Below are 18,934 nucleotides of genomic sequence, written 5' to 3'. Positions count from 1 at the left end.
TTTTGTTAGTGGCCTGTCTAGGTTTTCTCTTGAATTAGGCTTAGGCCATTTGTGCTGTGGCCGCATTTTGGTGTCTGTCTTTAGGGTGGAGTTTCATTATAATAGTTGAATTTATGACTTTGTTCCCCACATAATCCTGTTCCCGTAGGACCAGCTCCTTGGTGGTCCACGCATCAAGCATGTCTGTCGGGCAGCAGCGGTGGCGTTGGGGCAACCCCGTGCCATGGTGCCTGACAATATCCCCAGGCTTAGCGCTCTGCCCCTCCATGAGAGAGAAGGCATCACCACCTCACCAGCTGTAGAAGGTAACCTTTATGTTTACGAAGCACACTGCTAAGAACGGTGGTTACCACTTGTTTTATTTTTCTGATATTTAGCTTTCTGTCGATTTCAGGTATGTGACCTTAGCTCAGTGACCTACGTGTACAAATTATTTTGGGATCTCTCTCTCTCTCTCGCACGCTCTCTCTCGTGCTCTCTTTGTTTTTAGACATTGCTGATGACCCCTCTGATCAGGAAATCGAGAGCACTCAGGAGCACAAGACAACAAGACAGAAGCACAAGTACAGCAAGCAGCGGAAGTTCAAGCGGAACTCTAACGAGGTTGGTCCTGGGGGCCGTGCCACCCGCTGTGGGTCCTGCCAGGGATGCCTCCATGAGGGCGACTGCGGCACCTGCTTCAACTGCCTGGACAAGCCCAAGTTTGGAGGGCCCAACACCAGACGCCAGTGCTGTGTGTAAGTGACTGTTACCGTTGCTCCTACTTTTCATACACTATTATTCATCTACTCATGGACACACAAACTGTATTTTTACTTTCTAGCTTCAGCTGTGGTTGTCTTGTGTACAAATTGAACATGGCACCCATTTTAAAATAGATAATAATAAATATTTCTCTGTGCCACCAGGTTAAAACGATGTGTTCGGATTGAGGCGAGGAAAGTAAAGCGCGGCATCAAGCCATTCACAGGTTTGTAGGTGTTCTTATGTTTAATAAAACAGCAAAAAAAGAAACGTCCCTTTTTCAGGACCATGTCTTTCAAAGATAATTCGTAAAAATCAAAATAACTTCACAGATCTTCATTGTAAAGGGTTTAAACACTGTTTCCCATGCTTGTTCAATGAACCATAAACAATTAATGAACATGCACATGTGGAACTGTCATTAAGACACTAACAGCTTACAGACGGTAGGCAATTAAGGTCACAGTTATGAAAACTTAGGACACTAAAGAGGCCTTTCTACTGACTCTGAAAAACACCAAAAGAAAGATCCCCAGGGTCCATGCTCATCTGCGTGAACATGCCTTAGGCATGCTGCAAGGAGGCATGAGGACTGCAGATGTGGCCAGTGCAATAAATTGCAATGTCCGTACTGTGAGACGCCTAAGACAGCGCTACAGGGAGACAGGACGGACAGCTGATCGTCCTCGCAGTGGCAGACCACGTGTAACAACACCTGCACAGGATCGGTACATATGAACATCACACCTGCGGGACAGGTACAGGATGGCAACAACAACTGCCCGAGTTACACCAGGAATGCACAATCCCTCCATCAGTGCTCAGACTGTCCGCAATAGGCTGAGAGAGGCTGGACTGAGGGCTTGTAGGCCTGTTGTAAAGCAGGTCCTCACCAGACATCACCGGCAACAACGTCGCCTAAGGGTACAAACCCACCGTCGCTGGACCAGACAGGACTGGCACAAAGTGCTCTTCACTGACGAGTCGCAGTTTTTTCTCACCAGGGGTGATGGTCGGCTTCGGGTTTATCGTCGAAGGAATGGGCGTTACACCGAGGCCTGTACTCTGGAGCGGGATCGATTTGGAGGTGAAGGGTCCGTCATGGTCTGGGGCGGTGTGTCACAGCATCATCGGACTGAGCTTGTTGTCATTGCAGACAATCTCAACGCTGTTCGTTACAGGGAAGACATCCTCCCACATGTGGTACCCTTCCTGCAGGCTCATCCTGACATGACTTAATGCAGCTGGTGGCCACACCAGATACTGACTATTACTTTTTATTTTGACCCCCCCTTTGTTCAGGGACACATTATTCAATTTCTGTTAGTCACATGTCTGTGGAACTTGTTCAGTTTATGTCTCAGTTGTTGAATCTTATGTTCATACAAATATTTACACATGTTAATTTTTGCTGAAAATAAATGCAGTTGACAGTGAGATGATGTTTCTTTTTTTGCTGAGTTTACATCTGTATTTATATCATTTTACATTTTAGTCATTTAGCAGACTCTCTTGTCCAGAGCGTCTTACAATTAGTGCATTCATCTTAAGATAGCTAGGTGAGACAACAACATCACAATCGTATCAAGTACATTCTTCCTCAACAAAGTATTTAGCAGCAAAGTCAGTGCTAGTAGGACAAGCCAAGTGCCTTTTTTGGGGGCGGGGGCTCCGTGAGAGTTATTTAATATACTCTTCAAAGAGGCAGGGTTTCAGATGTTTTCGGAAGATGGGCAGGGACTCCACTGTCCTGACTTTAGGGGGAAGCTTGTTCAACCATTGGGGTGCCAGGACAGAGAAGAGCTTTGACTGGGCTGAGGGGAGCTGCCCTCCCATAGGTGGAGGAACAGAGTGCTCGGTTTGTGATGTAGGGTTTGAGCATAGCCTGAAGCTAAGGATGGCCAGTTCCCCTTGCTGCTCCGTAGGCAAGCACCAGGGTCTTGGAGATGATGCGAGCTTCAACTGGAAGCAAGTGGATCAATTACTAATGACTACACGCCACTTGTGTGTTTTTGCTGTTACTACCAAAAACATTGACACCGTTAACTGAAAACCACACTAGAACACAGTGGCCTGCCTCATGGCCCAAATATGCAGTCAGTGATTTTAGTTTTACCATTGGGCTTTGATTTGTTGTGCAGTCCTTTCGAGGCGGCGGCGCAGGTCATCAGCTAATGGCCTTAAGTCCAAAGATGATGAGGGGTCGGAGTCCTGGGAGGAGGGAGAGGCACAGGAGGGGTTGGCCCCGGCAACCCCTGGAGACTGCCTGAGCCCTTCCACCAGAAAGCAGCCAAGACGGAACGTGACACATCGCTCCTACAGCAGCCTGCTGAAGTCTGACTCGGACGAGGACACGGACGGAGAAGCAGCAGTCAAGAAGAGTCCTGTAAAGAATCCTGTCACCCCAAGCAGCCAAGGTAATGCCGTACACAGGGATAGGAGCATCAGTGTATGGATGAAAATATAGGTCAATGCACATTCGTGCCTCTCCTTTTGAGTTGGACCGCAACAAGATCCATTGAACTCCATCCTTGAAATGGAGTGATTTGACAGGTAGAGTTGAATGATTTATAGCCATTAGCCAGGCAGATCAGAAGAATAGGGGTGGATGTTAGAGACCATAGTGATTGAGATTGAGGATGACAGTGATTGAGGATAGAAGTGCAGGTCAGAAATGGGTATTTCAGGGTATTGGTTGGAGTAGAGACTTTGTTATTTATGTTTTAAAACCCATTTGCTCTCTGACTGATGCTGCTCCCTCTGATGATCTCCTAGTTTCAGAGGAGGGCCCAGTGCCCAGTGAAGTTGTAAGGCACCGCAGACCTGGGCCACCCAAAGGACTGCTGGGCCGACGCAGAGACATCAAGGTAATGACCCGTAGAACTGTCTCTGCCTGACATTAAACTAACTCACATTAACTCAAATTGCTATTATTAGATTCACTTACCCCTAATCAGTCTGTCACACTCTAACCTCATCCTCTGTATGCAGGAGTGAGCAGCTCCAATAACGACTTCCATCAAAATTAATAATCAAATGTGCACTGTTTATTTTCTAGTGTTGTCCCCTTTTTGGTGCCGAAGCTTAAAATGTAATGCTAGTGTTGTAATATAATACAAGTCTGGTGTTGGAAAAGCTTATGCCCTGCCTTTCACATTAATCGCCGATGCATGCATTATACCTTAATTTAAAAACCTCTGGATCCTCTGCAATCTTGCTGAATTTTTCTGGAACTTAATCGTCTAGAATCCAAAGATGCCGTGACTCAATGTTTCTTTTGACAGGCATGTTCTCTCACACACTCACATTTAACTACTGTGGGTAATGGGTCCCCTTTCTATTTCTCTGGTTTAACTATGATCGGGCTTATCTAACCCTCTCTTAACTCCTCTCCTTCACTTCTCTTATCAACACTTTTTTCTCAAAGCCAAAGGTGGTTTTGGTGGCTCTCCTTCTCCTTCCTCTACCCGCCGCTAGCATGTGGTCGTGCTGTAACGCTCGTCCCCCTCTATTTGGCTTAAGCATTCCCCCCCTTCACATGCACAGGGGAGCGACTCAGAGGAGCACCGTCCAGGGCTGCTGGTCACAGAGGGCCACATAACAAGGAGCCCCAGCGAGCCCTGCCCACCCAGGATCCCACCGCTGCGGTTACGGCGGCAGCTGCTGGTGCAGCTGCAGCGGCTGCCCCCATGTGTGGTGCAGTCGGTCATGCTGGAGGAGGAGGAGGAGCCAGAGGAGGAGGAGTCTTCACAGGAAGAGGAGGAGACTATTGTTAAAGAGGCGGTGCTCCAACACAATCCCAGAATTGATCCCCACTATGTCCTTCGTTCCCAGAATGCTGCGGAACACACGCCAACTAACATCCTCGCCACGCTAACCAACGGACACCCCCAAAAGAGCCACTTGAAGACCGGGACACACAGGATCCGCGTAGATTTTAAGGTGAGGGTCTCTCATTCAAATTCAGATTGCTTTATTGGCATGAAATAACATTTGTAGATATTGCCAAAGTGGTATAGCATTTCAGTAAATACAGTACAATACTCGCTCTCTCTCTCCCTCTCTTTTTCCCTCTATCTCCCATACAAACATTCTTAATAAACACAATTTCATTCTTTTTTTTATTAACTCCTCTCTCTCTCGCTTATATACTCTTAATAAACTATATTTTGCAGTCATTCATTAACTCACTCTATTATTGTGTTTCTGTCTCTTTCTTCTTTCTCCCAGGAGGACTGTGCCGTCCAGAACGTGTGGTTGATGGGCGGTTTGAGTATCCTCACCTCTGTCCCCGTCACCCCTCAGCCTGTCTGCCTGCTCTGTGCCAGCAAAGGACACCATGAAGTAATCATGGAAATGCATTCACAGAATATTCTGTGCCTGTGTTTGCAGTATAATCATTAGAATAATCACATTTCATTGTAGATAAGTATTACTCTTGACCGTTTTGAGGAAAACAAATTAACTAAGAAGCACACAGGAGGCTGCATAGGCATACTGAAGAGCTACACTAGGTTATCTGGAAAACAGTAGGTTTAGTGCAGTATGTGTTCTCCTGATGTTGAATGTTGACTGCCTTCTGCCTTACCACCTCCCTTCAGATGATCTACTGCCAGGTGTGCTGCGAGCCCTTCCATAGCTTCTGCCTCTGGCCGGAAGAGCGACCCCAGGAGGAGAACAAGGAGAACTGGTGCTGCCGCCGCTGCAAGTTCTGCCATGTGTGCGGCCGCAAGAGCAAGAACAACAAGGTGTGTATGTCAGCAGGATCATCAAAAGTGAACTAAGATTTGGTAGTGTAGTGTTTTCACCCCCACTTTCACATTTCAAATGTACTGTTTCTTCCTTTAGCCTGTGTTGCAGTGCAGGAGGTGTCAGAACTGCTACCACCCCTCCTGTCTGGGACCCACCTACCCAAAGCCCATCAACTGTAACATGCCCTGGGTAAGTACCAGGAATGTATTATTTATATTTCTGTTTAGCTTTCTCTTCTCTCTCTGATCCCCATTCTGATTTACGACCATGTTTTTAACTGCACTGTGGGTCAATACCATACAATGCAAGTTTATTGTCCAATTTTCATCGGAAATGTGTAGTTTTGCTCTCTGTTGTTGTTCCCACCCCCCAGGACACCACACACACACACACACACAAACCGAGGCTCGAATCAACACAGGGTCAGCCACAGTGGAGCAGTTCTCGGGATAAAATGCCTTGCTAAAGGGCACAACTATAGTGGATTCTAGTAATGATCTGAAACCAGCAACCCTCAGTTCTCAGCCAGTTCAGTTTCCAGTTTTCTTTGCCCGACCTGGGACTTGAACCAGCGACCTTCCGGTTACTGGTCCATCTGTCTAACCTCTGGCCTACCTGCCCCCATCCCAGGTGTGTATGACGTGCATCAGGTGTAAGAGCTGTGGAGTGACCCCAGGGAAGACCTGGGACATGGCCTGGAACCACGAGCAGGACCTCTGTCCCGACTGCAACACCCTCCACAGCAAAGGTAGGACCTCAGCGAGACACGTAATAAGTCAACCAAGGTTCAGTCAGAGCAAGTTATACAGGGCCTAAAATTAACTTTTTGGTCCACCAGCCACTGTGGCAGGTAGATAAAAAAAATTAATAAATACCAGGCACTTTTTTACCAGCCAAAATATATTTTCTCCCTAAAGTTACACCAACAAAACACCAGAAAACGTTTGAGCATGCTTTGTAATGTATATAAAACAATCAGTGTGTTACTAGTAAGAAGTAATGTGGTATATTGTTTTAACCAAAATATTACAGATGAGACAATGTTCACCAGCCCCTTTAAGAGTGGGATGTTACCATGGTAATGTGACTGTCATGTTTGTGCCTGTGTGATTGAGTCTGACTAGTAGAAGCGTTGTCTTCTCTTCCCTAGCAACAAAACATTGTAAATAGCCAAGAAACACAAGGACAAAGTCTCACTTCAGTAGACTTTAGTTTCAAGTAAATTAGATACATTTTTATGCCTGTGCACAGTGTTTCTAAAAATGAATATTTCACTCAGCTCTTCACATGCACACAGCCCCCAGCCAGGCGGTGTTGCATCGCGATGTGGGCTACATGGGATTCGACTTTGTGTGATTATTTTACCAGCTACGAAAAGAAAAAAAAATCACTCGCAGCATGTATTTTACTATAAATGTGATCATGCATGACTATTTAGATTCACAAATGCGAGTGAAATGCTAACACTGTGGAGCCCTGACTACCCGCCAATGTGGCTAGTGAAATAGACATCTTACCCGCCAATGCCAAAATCGACCCGCGAAAGGGTGGGTGTTTATTCTATGCACTGAAGTTATAGACAAACTCCAGGAACAATCCAAGAAGAGAGCGATGAGAGCAGTTGTATAGATGGACTGATACATTGTCAGGATCTTCCTGTCATGTTATGTATTTGTTTAATTTAACCATTGATTACGGTAGTACATCTGATTTGTTTCTTATTTGTTTTACAAGGGAACTTCTGCACCATCTGCTCCAAGTGTTACGAGGAGAACAACCACAACAGCCAGATGATGGAGTGCTCCAAGTGTAGCCACTGGGTGCATTCTAAATGTGAAGGACTCTCTGGTGAGTGGCACTAACATTTCGGCCTCAGGACTGTCTTTATTAAGGGGATGTACTGCAGGGGTGGCCAACAGTCATCACAGAGTGTTACTGGTGGGTATGCAGGCTTTTGCTCCAGCCCTATAGGACTGTCTTTATTAAGGGGATGTACTGCAGGGGTGGCCAACAGTCATCACAGAGTGTTACTGGTGGGTATGCAGGCTTTTGCTCCAGCCCTATACACACACCTGATCCATCTAATCACAGTTCCATGGAGCATATCATTGGTAGAATCAGGTGTTAGAGATGAGGGCTGGAACAAAATCCTGAAAGAGGGTAGCTCTTCAGGCAAAGGGATGAACACTGTTGTTAACAGTATATGTATGGGAAGAAGCCACCTCAATCAAAATATAGGCCCTAACTTGAGGGATCAGAACAACGATCTCACTATAAATCCACTCCATGACATTGAAATTCTTCCTCTCTTCTGTCTGTCAGACGACCTGTATGAGATCATGTCCAGCCTGTCAGAGAGCATAGTGTACTCCTGTACACCCTGCAGCCAATCACAGCCCGGCTCCTGGAAGGAGGAGCTGAAGGACAGGCTGAGAGCGGGGCTAGAGAAGGTGCTGGCCAACCTCCTCTCTGACTCCTCTGCCCAGCACCTGATCACCTGCAGGGAGGTAAGGACTGCCGCCATCACAGAAGAGACGTCAAGTAGTCACTAGTCAGACACTTGTAACATACTCTTACTCTCTCACTTTCACAACATGGTTTTGCGCTGTATCCAAAAACAAGTAAAACGTTTAGACTGTCGTATGTATTGTATATCCCTCACCCTCAACACTGACCCTCTGACAGCGGTCTCCATGTACTATGCTGTTCTTTTTTTTTTTCTCCAGTGTGAGGAATCCACAGAACCAGATGCTTTCAGGGACCAACAGCAGCCCATCTGCGACCTACATGCAGTGGGTCAAAAATTTGAAGGGCGCCAGTACACTTCACTGGTGAGATACCCCAGTCCTTTTTAAACATTTGAATTATGTCACATGAAAACTATTAAGACCTACAGGTTGTCGTTCTTGCTCTCAGGGCATCAATGTTCCACTGTGAATCGTGTAGGTCTTTTCAGACCACATTCTGATCACTTTCTACAGTCAGTGCCTTCAGAAGGTATTCACACATTTACATTTACATTTTAGTAATTTAGCAGACGCTCTTATCCTGAGCGACTTACAGGAGCAATTAGGGTTAAGTGCCTTGCTCAAGGGCACATCGACAGATTTTTCACCTAGTCGGCTCGGGGATTAGAACCAGCGACCTTTCGGTTACTGGCACAACGCTCTTAACCACTAAGCTACCACACCCCTTGACTTTTTCCACATTTTGTTACAGCCTGAATTTAAAATTAATTAAATAAAGCTTTTGTGTCACTGATCTACACACAATACCACATAATGTCAAAGTGGAATTTTGTTTGTAGAAAATTCTAGAAATTAATAAAGAATTAAAAGCTGAAAAGTTTTGAGTCAATAAGTATTGACTTTGTTATGGCAAGCCTAAATAAGTTCAGGAGTAAAAATGTGCTTAACAAATCGCATAATAAGTTGCATGGACTCATTCCGTGTTCAATAATAGTGGTTAACATGATTTTACCCCATCTCTGTACCATTAAAGAAAAAATCTTCATCCTGTTCGAAGTGCGTAATCGCTGTTCTGATGTCCAGAAGCGCTTTTCGGTCATAGGAAACAATGGTGGAAACATTATGTTATATATATATATATATATATAGTGAGGGAAAAAAGTATTTGATCCCCTGCTGATTTTGTACGTTTGCCCACTGACAGACATGATCAGTCTATAATTTTAATGGTAGGTTTATTTGAACAGTGAGAGACAGAATAACAACAAAAAAACGCATGTCAAAAATGTTATTAATTGATTTGCATTTTAATGAGGGAAGTAAGTATTTGACCCCCTCTCAATCAGAAAGATTTCTGGCTCCCAGGTGTCTTTTATACAGGTAATGAGCTGAGATTAGGAGCACACTCTTAAAGGGAGTACTCCTAATCTCAGCTTGTTTCCTGTATAAAAGACACCTGTCCACAGAAGCAATCAATCAATCAGATTCCAAACTCTCCACCATGGCCAAGACCAAAGGGATGTCAGGGACAAGATTGTAGACAAGAAAGCACATATACATGCCCATCTGAAGTTTGCCAATGAACATCTGAATGATTCAGAGGAGAACTGGGTGAAAGTGTTGTGGTCAGATGAGACCAAAATTGAGCTCTTTGGCATCAACTCAACTCGCCATGTTTGGAGGAGGAGGAATGCTGCCTATGACCCCAAGAGCACCATCCCCACCGTCAAACATGGAGGTGGAAACATTATGCTTTGGGGGTGTTTTTCTGCTAAGGGGACAGGACAACTTCACTGCATCAAAGGGACGATGGACTGGGCCATGTACCATCAAATCTTGGGTAAGAACTTCGTTCCCTCAGCCAGGGCATTGAAAATGGGTCGTGGATGGGTATTCCAGCATGACAATGACTCAAAACACATGGCCAAGGCAACAAAGGAGTGGCTCAAGAAGAAGCACATTAAGGTCCTGGAGTGGCCTAGCCAGTCTCCAGACCTTAATCCCATAGAACATATGTGGAGGGAGCTGAAGGTTTGAGTTGCCAAACGTCAGCCTCGAAACCTTAATGACTTGGAGAAGATCTGCAAAGAGGAGTGGGACAAAATCCCTCCTGAGATGTGTGCAAACCTGGTGGCCAACTCCAAGAAACGTCTGACCTCTGTGATTGCCAACAAGGGTTTTGCCACCAAGTACTAAGTCATGTTTTGCAGAGGGGTCAAATACTTATTTCCCTAATTCAAATGCAAATCAATTTATAACATTTTTGACATGCGTTTTTCTGGATTTTGTTGTTGTTATTCTGTCTCTCACTGTTCAAATAAACCTACCATTTAAAATTGTAGACTGATCATGTCTTTGTCAGTGGGCAAATGTACAAAATCAGCAGGGGATCAAATACTTGTTTCCCTCACTGTATATACAGTTGAAGTCAGAAGTTTACATACACTTAGGTTGGAGTCATTAAAACTCGTTTTTCAACCACACCACACATTTCTTGTTAACAAACTATAGTTTTGGCAAGTCGGTTAGGACATCTACTTTGTGCATGAAACAAGTAATTTTCCCAACAATCATTTACAGACTGATTATTTCACTTATAATTCACGGTATCACAATTCCAGTGGGTCAGAAGTTTAGACATTAAGTTGACTGTGCCTTTAAACAGCTTGGAAAATTCCAGAAAATGATGTCATGGCTTTAGAAGCTTCTGATAGGCTAATTGACATCATTTGAGTCAATTGGAGGTGTACCTGTGGATGTATTTCAATGCCTACCTTGAAACTCAGTGCCTCTTTGCTTGACATCATGGGAAAATCAAAAGAAATCAGCCAAGACCTCAGAAAAAACATTGGAGACCTCCACAAGTCTGGTTCATCCTTGGGAGAAATTTCCAAATGCCTGAAGGTACCACGTTCATCTGTACAAACAATAGTATGCAAGTATAAACACCATGGGACCACGCAGCCGTCATACCGCTCAGGAAGGAGACGTGTTCTGTCTCCTAGAGATTCACGTACTTTGATTCGAAAAGTGCAAATCAATCCCAGAACAACAGCAAAGGACCTTGTGAAGATGCTGGAGGAAACAGGTACAAAAGTATCTATATCCACAGTAAAACAAGTCCTATATCGACATAACCTGAAAGGCCGCTCAGCAAGAAAGAAGCCACTGCTCCAAAACCGCCATAAAGGCAGAATACGGTTTGCAACTGCACATGGGGACAAAGATCGTAATTTTTGGAGAAATGTCCTCTGGTCTGATGAAACAAAAATAGAACTGTTTGGCCATAATGACCATCGTTATGTTTGGAGGAAAAGGGGGATGGCTTGCAAGGTGAAGAACACCATCCCAACCGTGAAGCACGGGGGTGACAGCATCATGCTGTGGGGGTGCTTTGATGCAGGAGGTACTGGTGCACTTCACAAAATAGATGGCATCATGAGGAAGGACATCTGTGGATATATTGAAGCAACATCTCAAGACATCAGTCAGGAAGTTGGAGCTTGGTCGCAAATGGGTCTTCCAAATGGACAATGACCCCAAGCATACTTCCAAAGTTGTGGCAAAATGGCTTAAGGACAACAAAGTCAAGGTATTGGAGTGGCCATCACAAAGCCCTGACCTCAATCCTATAGAAGATTTGTGGGCAGAACTGAAAAAGCGTGTGCGAGCAAGGAGGCCTACAAACCTGACACAGTTACACCAGCTCTGTCAGGAGGAATGGGCCAAAATTCACCCAACTTATTGTGGGAAGCTTGTGGAAGGCTACCTGAAACGTTTGACCCAAGTTAAACAATATAAAGGCAATGTTACCAAATACTAATTCAGTGTATGTGAACTTCTGACCCACTGGAAATGTGATGAATGAAATCAAAGATGAAAGAAATTATTCTCTCCACTATTATTCTGACATTTCACATTCTGAAAATAAATTAGTTATCCTAACTGACCTAAGACAGGGAATTGTGAAAAACTGAGTTTAAATGTATTTGGCTAAGGAGTATGTAAACTTCTGACTTCAACTGTGTGTGTGTATATAGATATATCTTATCTACAGAGTAGCAGCAGCGTAAAAAGATGGGGTGGGGGGGCAGTGCAAATAGTCCGGGTAGCCATGATTAGCTGTTCAGGAGTCTTATGGCTTGGGGGTAGAAGCTGTTGAGAAGTCTTTTGGACCTAGACTTGGCAGTCCGGTACCGCTTGCCGTGCGGTAGCAGAGAGAACAGTCTATGACTAGGGTGGCTGGAGTCTTTGTCAATTTTTAGGGCCTTCCTCTTACACTGCCTGGTATAGAGGTCCTGGGTGGCAGGAAGCTTGGCCCCAGTGATATACTGGACCGTACGCACTACCCTCTGTAGTGCCTTGCGGTCGGAGGCCGAGCAGTTGCCATACCAGGCGGTGATGCAACCAGTCAGGATGCTCTCGATGGTGCAGCTGTATAATTTTTTGAGGATCTGAGGACCCATGCCAAATCTTTTCAGTCTCCTGAGGGGGAATAGGTTTTGTTGTGCCCTCTTCACGACTGTCTTGGTGTGTTTGGACCATGATAGTTCGTTGGTGATGTGGACACCAAGGAACTTGAAGCTCTCAACCTGTTCCACTACAGCCCTGTCGACGAGAGTGGGGGCGTGCTGAGTCCTCTTTTTTTTCTTTTCTTGTAGTCCACAATCATCTCCTTTGTCTTGGTCACGTTGAAGGAGAGGTTGTTATCCTGGCATCACACGGCCAGGTCTCTGACCTCCCTATAGGCTGTCTCATCGTTGTCGGTGATCAGGCCTACCACTGTTGTGTCGTCGGCAAACTTAATGATGGTGTTGGAGTCGTGCCTGGCCATGCAGTCATGGGTGAACAGGGAGTACAGGAAGGGACTGAGCACGCACCCCTGAGGGGCCCCCGTGTTGAGGATCAGTGTGGCAGATGTGTTGTTACCTACCCTTACCACCTGGGGGCGGCCCGTCAGGAAGTCCAGGATCCAGTTGCAGAGGGAGGTGTTTAGTCCCAGGATCCTTAGCTTAGTGATATATATTAAAACACACAAAATAGAACAATTTGTCAGGAGCCGGTAAAAACGCGGCCATCCCCTCCGGCGCCATTCTGACACCCCCTTGAGTATGGTGAAGTTATTAAGTAGGCTTTGGATGGTGTATCAATACACCCAGTCACTACAAAGATACAGGCGTCCTTCCTAACTCGGTTACCGGAGAGGAAGGGAACTGCTCAGGGATTTCACCATGATGCCAATGGTGACATTAAAACAGTTACAGAGTTTAATGGTTGTGATATGAAAACTGAGGCTGGATCAACAACATTGTAGTTACTTCACAATACTAACCTAAATGACAGGGTGAAAAGGAAGCCTGTATAGAATAAAATATTCCAAAACATTCATCCTGTTTGCCTCAAGGCACTTAGGTAATACTGCAAACAAATTGGCATGGAAATGAGCTTTTTGTCCTGAATGCAAAGCGTTATGTTTGGGACAAATCGAACTCAACACATCACTGAGTACTACTTTTCATATTTTCAAGCATGATGGTGGCTGCATCATGTTATGGGTATGCTTGTCATCGGTGTTGGACTAGGGAGTTTTTTAGGATTAAAAGAAACTGAGTACAGCTATAATAAGCACAGGCAAAATCCTAGAGGAAAACCTGGTTCAGTCTGATTTCCAACACACTGGGAGACGAATTCACCGTTCAGCAGGGCAATAACATAAAACACAAGGCCAAATCTACACTGAAGTTGCTTACCAAGACGACTTTGAATGTTCTTGAGAGGCCTAATTACAGTTTTGACTTAAATCGGCTTGAAAATCTATGGCAAGACTTTAAAATGGCTTAGCAGGGATCAACAATCAACTTTTTAAAATGATAATGGGCAAGTATTGTGCAATCCAGGTGTGCAAAGCTCTTAGAGACTTACCCAAAAAGACTCCACTGTAATTGCCGCCAAAGTTGCTTCTACAAAGTATTGACTCGTGTGAATACTTATATAAATTTGATATTTCTGTATTTCATTTTCAATACATTTTGTAAACATTTCTAAAAACGTTTTTACTTGGCATTATGGGGTATTGTGTGTAGATGGGCAAAAATATATATTTAAACCATTTTGAATTCAGGCTATAACAACAAAATGTGGAATAAGTCAAGGGGTATGAATACTTTCTGAAGGCACTGTCTACGTTTTGGTCATTTAGCAAATGCTCTTATATCTCATATAACACTCCATACAGGAAATCGAATCCCACATATGTTGTACGACAATACATCCGTCCAGTAGCTGTGTGTGGGTCAAATCACTGGGGAAGCCAACCCCCCCAAAAAAAGCCATATTACAGTCTGTTGTGATAATGGCGTTGTTTGCTCTATAAACTGTTAATTCATATGCCTTGCGACCGTGGTATATAGACCTAAAGGCCGAGACAATAAGAGGACAGTGGCAGAATAAATTCAACCACACCTTTTTTGTTTTATCACAAAACCGGATAGCAACTTCTGTCCAGTGAAGTCCACAAAGCATGTATTGCATGTACAGTAACAGACAGTTGCATGACCTACAGCATGGTCAAGCAAGTTAATGTTTCAAAGATTTTTGCACCACTAAACAACTATTGATTTAGAACACAGAGAGTTACCGCAAGTCGCAAAGAAAACAGCCTGCCTCCACTATTCCAACACCATTTCATACCAAAAATGATTTAGTCAATCAACGTAAGCTAAATATGATGTGGCTGTCCATGGTTCTGATTTCTGTGTGTGTTCGTGCAAGTAGAAAAACATGACTCACCCAATTGTAGAAAAATGCCAATGCCATCCTCTCTTTCATGTTGAAGAAACGGTCTATCACTCTATCATACAGTACACTCTTCTTCTTTTTTTGGTCCTAGGCTACCTGGCTGAAATGCTTGCTCGCTAGCCTAACTTCCATTCATGGGCAACGTTAGCTAGTTAATATTACCCTTCTACATCTAGCTACATATTGCACTTCCATCCTCTCAGGCCAGGGGCACAACAATAAATGAATTAATGGTTGGATCAGAATCACCGTTATAATCATTGGCCAGTATGGAGAGTTAAGTAAAACCACAAGTCCAAATCCCTATCTCCATCCATGGCTAATTTAGGAAAGGGCCAATTTTAGCTAGCTAGCCACTGGAGGACACAACAATTTTAGTTTTTCTGTAAATGACGTATGCTCTCAATGGGATTTGATAGGAGTGAAGCCAAATCCAAGCTGGCTTCCCTTCACACTTTTTTGTCAAGGGAGGTCAGATGCTTGCTGGCATCCCTTGCCTTCAATGCTACGGGCGGCAACAATGTCACACTAATTTGAACTCATTTGAACGAGACAGCATCTGATAGAAGGCCTACACGTAGAGACAGTGGTGTTATTTCGCTCTTTCTGATGCTTTCTCCTGTGAGATACATTTAGCCTCTTACGAATTGAAGAAAAATTATGAAACGCAGAGACTAAATATACATTTTTTATTATTACATTTTTTGGGGAAGCCTGGCTTCCCTTGGCATCCATGAATACACACCACTGCATCCGTCTCCTAAACTTGACACCTGTTTTTCCTGCTTTTGTCAACCAATCAGAAATCATTCCATGAGGATGTTGTCGTGGTGATGAGGAGGTGGCTAAAGGAGGAGGAGTCTCTCCCTGAGGACCTGAGGCCAACCTGTTTGGCCAGGTCTCATTACCTGAAGGTTAGTAGAAAGACCTTTCCTCCATTTAATGCTATAGATATTATTATGGGCCATACTGGACCATATTATTATTGGTTGTTCGCATATTTACTCAGATTAGTACTGTCCGCATTCAAAAAATAATAATTCTGAGCTATTTTATTCATTGCCTCAATTAATGAAACGGCATAAAATAAAAAGTCTCTCTAGTGGACCTTTTGTGTATTGACTCCCCTTAATGATGTACAAAGATCACTCACTGAGTATATCTGTCCTTTCAGTTGCTGGGGGAGACTTTCAGTTGGTTTCATAGCCAAGATCAGAAAATGTGGGACCCACTCTCCAAAGATTTCCCAAGGTAAATGAATACACTATATGTGTAGACAGTATGACTGTGTATCTTATACATTTTGACTGACTTTCTCACGTTTCCGCCAAGAAGATGGAAAGAATCTCCCTGAACAAACCAACTATGACAATAAATAGTTTTGCCTTCATAAAGATAAAGCTAGCAAAGAATACTACTTTAACACCCCTAGAGTCAATGTCTGCGCCCCCGTGGAAATCTTATTAGCATAATACAAAAATCCCCCCCAAACTGTCAGTTTAAGCTACAGATAATCAGTTTTTTTGCATTAAATACATCTAAATCCTCCGCATCCGCCGACGTCACACTTCCGCATCTGCGGTGAAAGTGCTAGAGCAGTGTTTGTCAGACCATGAGACGTCCCAAAAATCGGTCTTCTCACATAATCGGCTGTAGTGTCCGAACGGTTTGGCCTACAAATTATTGTGACCCCTCCATGGAAATATGAGACTCTCACGAACACGATGGTGTTCTTCTTGGGACTCGTCAGAAGTCCATACAGCCGATCTGCCAACTTCTGTCTGTAGCGTTCTAACAGTTTGGGCTACACACTAATATGACCATCTGTGGAAAGGTGAGACTCTCACGAACACGTACATGTTGTGTTCCTCTAGGACACCCACATGCCTCACAAGACTCATCTGAAGGTCCCCCAGTACCAGTTGAAAAAATTTATGGAAGTATATATGGACACTAGTGCCAAAAATAAGGTGTTAAGTACAAGTAATAAAAAATTGTTTCCTGATCTTTCATATACTGTATCTCTCAGATATACAGTGCATTCGGAAAGTATTCAGACCCCTTCACTTTTTCCATAAATGTGGAACATTTTCTAAAACTCTGTTTTTGCTTTGTCATTATGGGGTATTGTGTGTAGATTGAGAATTTTGTATTTATTTAATCCATTTTAGAATAAGGCTGTAACGTAACAAAATGTGGAAAAAGTGAAGGGGTTTGAATACTTTCCGATTGCACTGTATAACAGACTATCTGTTGTTCCATGTAGTGAATCAAAGTTATTCAATGCGCTTGTATGGGCTTTTTTCCCATTCTTCAAAGCAAAACTGCTCCAGCTCCTTCAAGTTGGATGGGTTCTGCTGGTGTACAGCAGTCTTTAAGTCATACCACAGATTCTCAATTGGATTGAGGTCTGGGCTTTGACTAGGCCATTCCAAGACATTTAAATGTTTCCCCTTAAACCACTCAAGTGTTGCTTTAGCAGTATTCTTAGGGTCGTTGTTCTGCTGGAAGGTGAACCTCTGTCCCAGTCTCAAATCTCTGGAAGACTGGAACAGGTTTCCCTCAAGAATTTAGCGCCTTCCATCATTCCTTCAATTCTGACCAGTTTCCCAGTCCCTTCTGATGAAAAACATCCCCACAGCATGATGCTGCCACCACCATGCTTCACTGTGGGGATGGTGTTCTCCCGGTGATGAGAGGTGTTGGGTTTGCGCCAGACATAGCATTTTCCTTGATGGCCAGAAAGCTCAATTTTAGTCTCATCTGACCAGAGTACCTTCTTCCATATGTTTGGGGAGTCTCCCACATGCCTTTTGGCGAACACGTGTTTCCTTATCTTTTTCATTAAGCAATGGCTTTTTTCTGGCCACTCTTCCGTAAAGCCCAGCTCTGTGGAGTGTATGGCTTAAAAGTGGTCCTATAGACAGATACTCCAATCTCCTCTGTGGAGCTTTGCAACTCCTTCAGGGTTATCTTGGGTCTCTGTTGCCTCTGATTAATGCCGTCCTTGCCTGGCCTGTTTGGAGAGCTCCTTGGTCTTCATGTTGCCGCTTGCTGGGTGGTGCCCCTTGCTTAGTGGTGTTGCAGACTCTGGGGCCTTTCAGAACAGGTGTGTGTATATATACTGAGCTCATGTGACAGATCATGTGACACTTAGATTGCACACAGGTGGACTTTATTTAACTCTATTGTGACTTCTGAAGGTAATTGGTTGCACCAGATCTTTTTTAGGGGCTACATAGCAAAGAGGGTGAATACATATGCATGCACCCCTTTTCCGTTATGTATTTTCTATAATATTTTGAAACAATTTTTTATTTTATTTTTTACTTCACCAATTTTGACTATTTTGTGTATGTGAAATCCAAATAAAAATCAATTTTAATTACAGGTTGTAATGCAACAAAACAGGAAAAACGTGAAGGGGGATGAATACTTTTGCAAGGCACTGTAGCATTAAGGCCAAATAAATGTTTCATCAAATAATTGTTTTTTAAATTTTGATACTTCAAGGGGTCTTAAAATTCCAAATAAAATAGCAAAATGATCCTTGGTATGACGTTCTTAAAACAATTCCATATAAACGATATATACAAAAGTATGTAGACACCCCTTCAAATTAATTAATTTGTCTATTTCAGCCACAACCGTTGCTGACGTATAAAATCGAGCGCACAGCCATGCAATGTCCATAGACAAACATTGGCAGTAGAATGGCCTTGCTGAAGAGCTCAGTGACTTTCAATGTGGCACCGTCATAGGATGCCACCTTTACAACAAATCAGTTAGTCTGCCCTGCTAGAGCTGCCACGGTCAACTGTAAGTGCTGTTATTGTGAAGTTGAAACATCTAGGAGCAACAATGGCTCAGCCGCGAAGTGGTAGGTCACATAGGCTCACAGAATGGGACCGCCGAGTGCTGAAGCGCGTCAAAATCGTCTGTCCTTGGTTGCAGCACTCACTACCGAGTTCCAAACTGCCTCTGGAAGCAACGTCAGCACAATAACTGTTTGTCGAAAGCGTCATAAAATGGGTTTCCATGGCCAAGCAGCCGCACACAAGCCTAAGATCACCATGCTCAATGCCAAGCGTCGGCTGGAGTTGTGTAAAGCTCGCCGCCATTAGACTCTGCAGCAGTGGAAACGCGTTTTCTTGAGTGATGATTCACGCTTC

The 18,934-nt window shown here is 44.0% G+C and overlaps 1 protein-coding gene across 2 annotated transcripts in view; it reads left to right on the top strand.

Moving 5' to 3' along the window:
* LOC121586284 (histone-lysine N-methyltransferase 2B) overlaps window positions 1–18,934 on the top strand; it is a 69,342-nt gene that overhangs the window by 17,148 nt on the left and 33,260 nt on the right. The window contains exons 6-20 of one of the 2 annotated variants that reach the window (XM_041902870.1): window positions 149–305; window positions 491–737; window positions 909–970; window positions 2,886–3,161; window positions 3,520–3,611; window positions 4,579–4,686; window positions 4,975–5,088; window positions 5,346–5,492; window positions 5,593–5,685; window positions 6,127–6,244; window positions 7,231–7,344; window positions 7,819–8,003; window positions 8,223–8,327; window positions 15,566–15,676; window positions 15,937–16,013. In XM_041902870.1, coding sequence (XP_041758804.1) covers window positions 149–305; window positions 491–737; window positions 909–970; window positions 2,886–3,161; window positions 3,520–3,611; window positions 4,579–4,686; window positions 4,975–5,088; window positions 5,346–5,492; window positions 5,593–5,685; window positions 6,127–6,244; window positions 7,231–7,344; window positions 7,819–8,003; window positions 8,223–8,327; window positions 15,566–15,676; window positions 15,937–16,013 — 2,006 coding nt within the window. Of the gene's footprint in view, window positions 1–148; window positions 306–490; window positions 738–908; window positions 971–2,885; window positions 3,162–3,519; window positions 3,612–4,290; window positions 4,687–4,974; window positions 5,089–5,345; window positions 5,493–5,592; window positions 5,686–6,126; window positions 6,245–7,230; window positions 7,345–7,818; window positions 8,004–8,222; window positions 8,328–15,565; window positions 15,677–15,936; window positions 16,014–18,934 lie in introns of both variants that reach the window. The other variant, XM_041902869.1, reaches the window with a different exon arrangement.

The sequence above is a fragment of the Coregonus clupeaformis genome, chromosome 17 (genome assembly GCF_020615455.1).
Source record: "Coregonus clupeaformis isolate EN_2021a chromosome 17, ASM2061545v1, whole genome shotgun sequence".
Lineage (NCBI taxonomy): Eukaryota > Metazoa > Chordata > Actinopteri > Salmoniformes > Salmonidae > Coregonus > Coregonus clupeaformis.
Note: the sequence above shows the minus strand (reverse complement) of the source record. Positions and strands in the feature narration are given on the sequence as shown.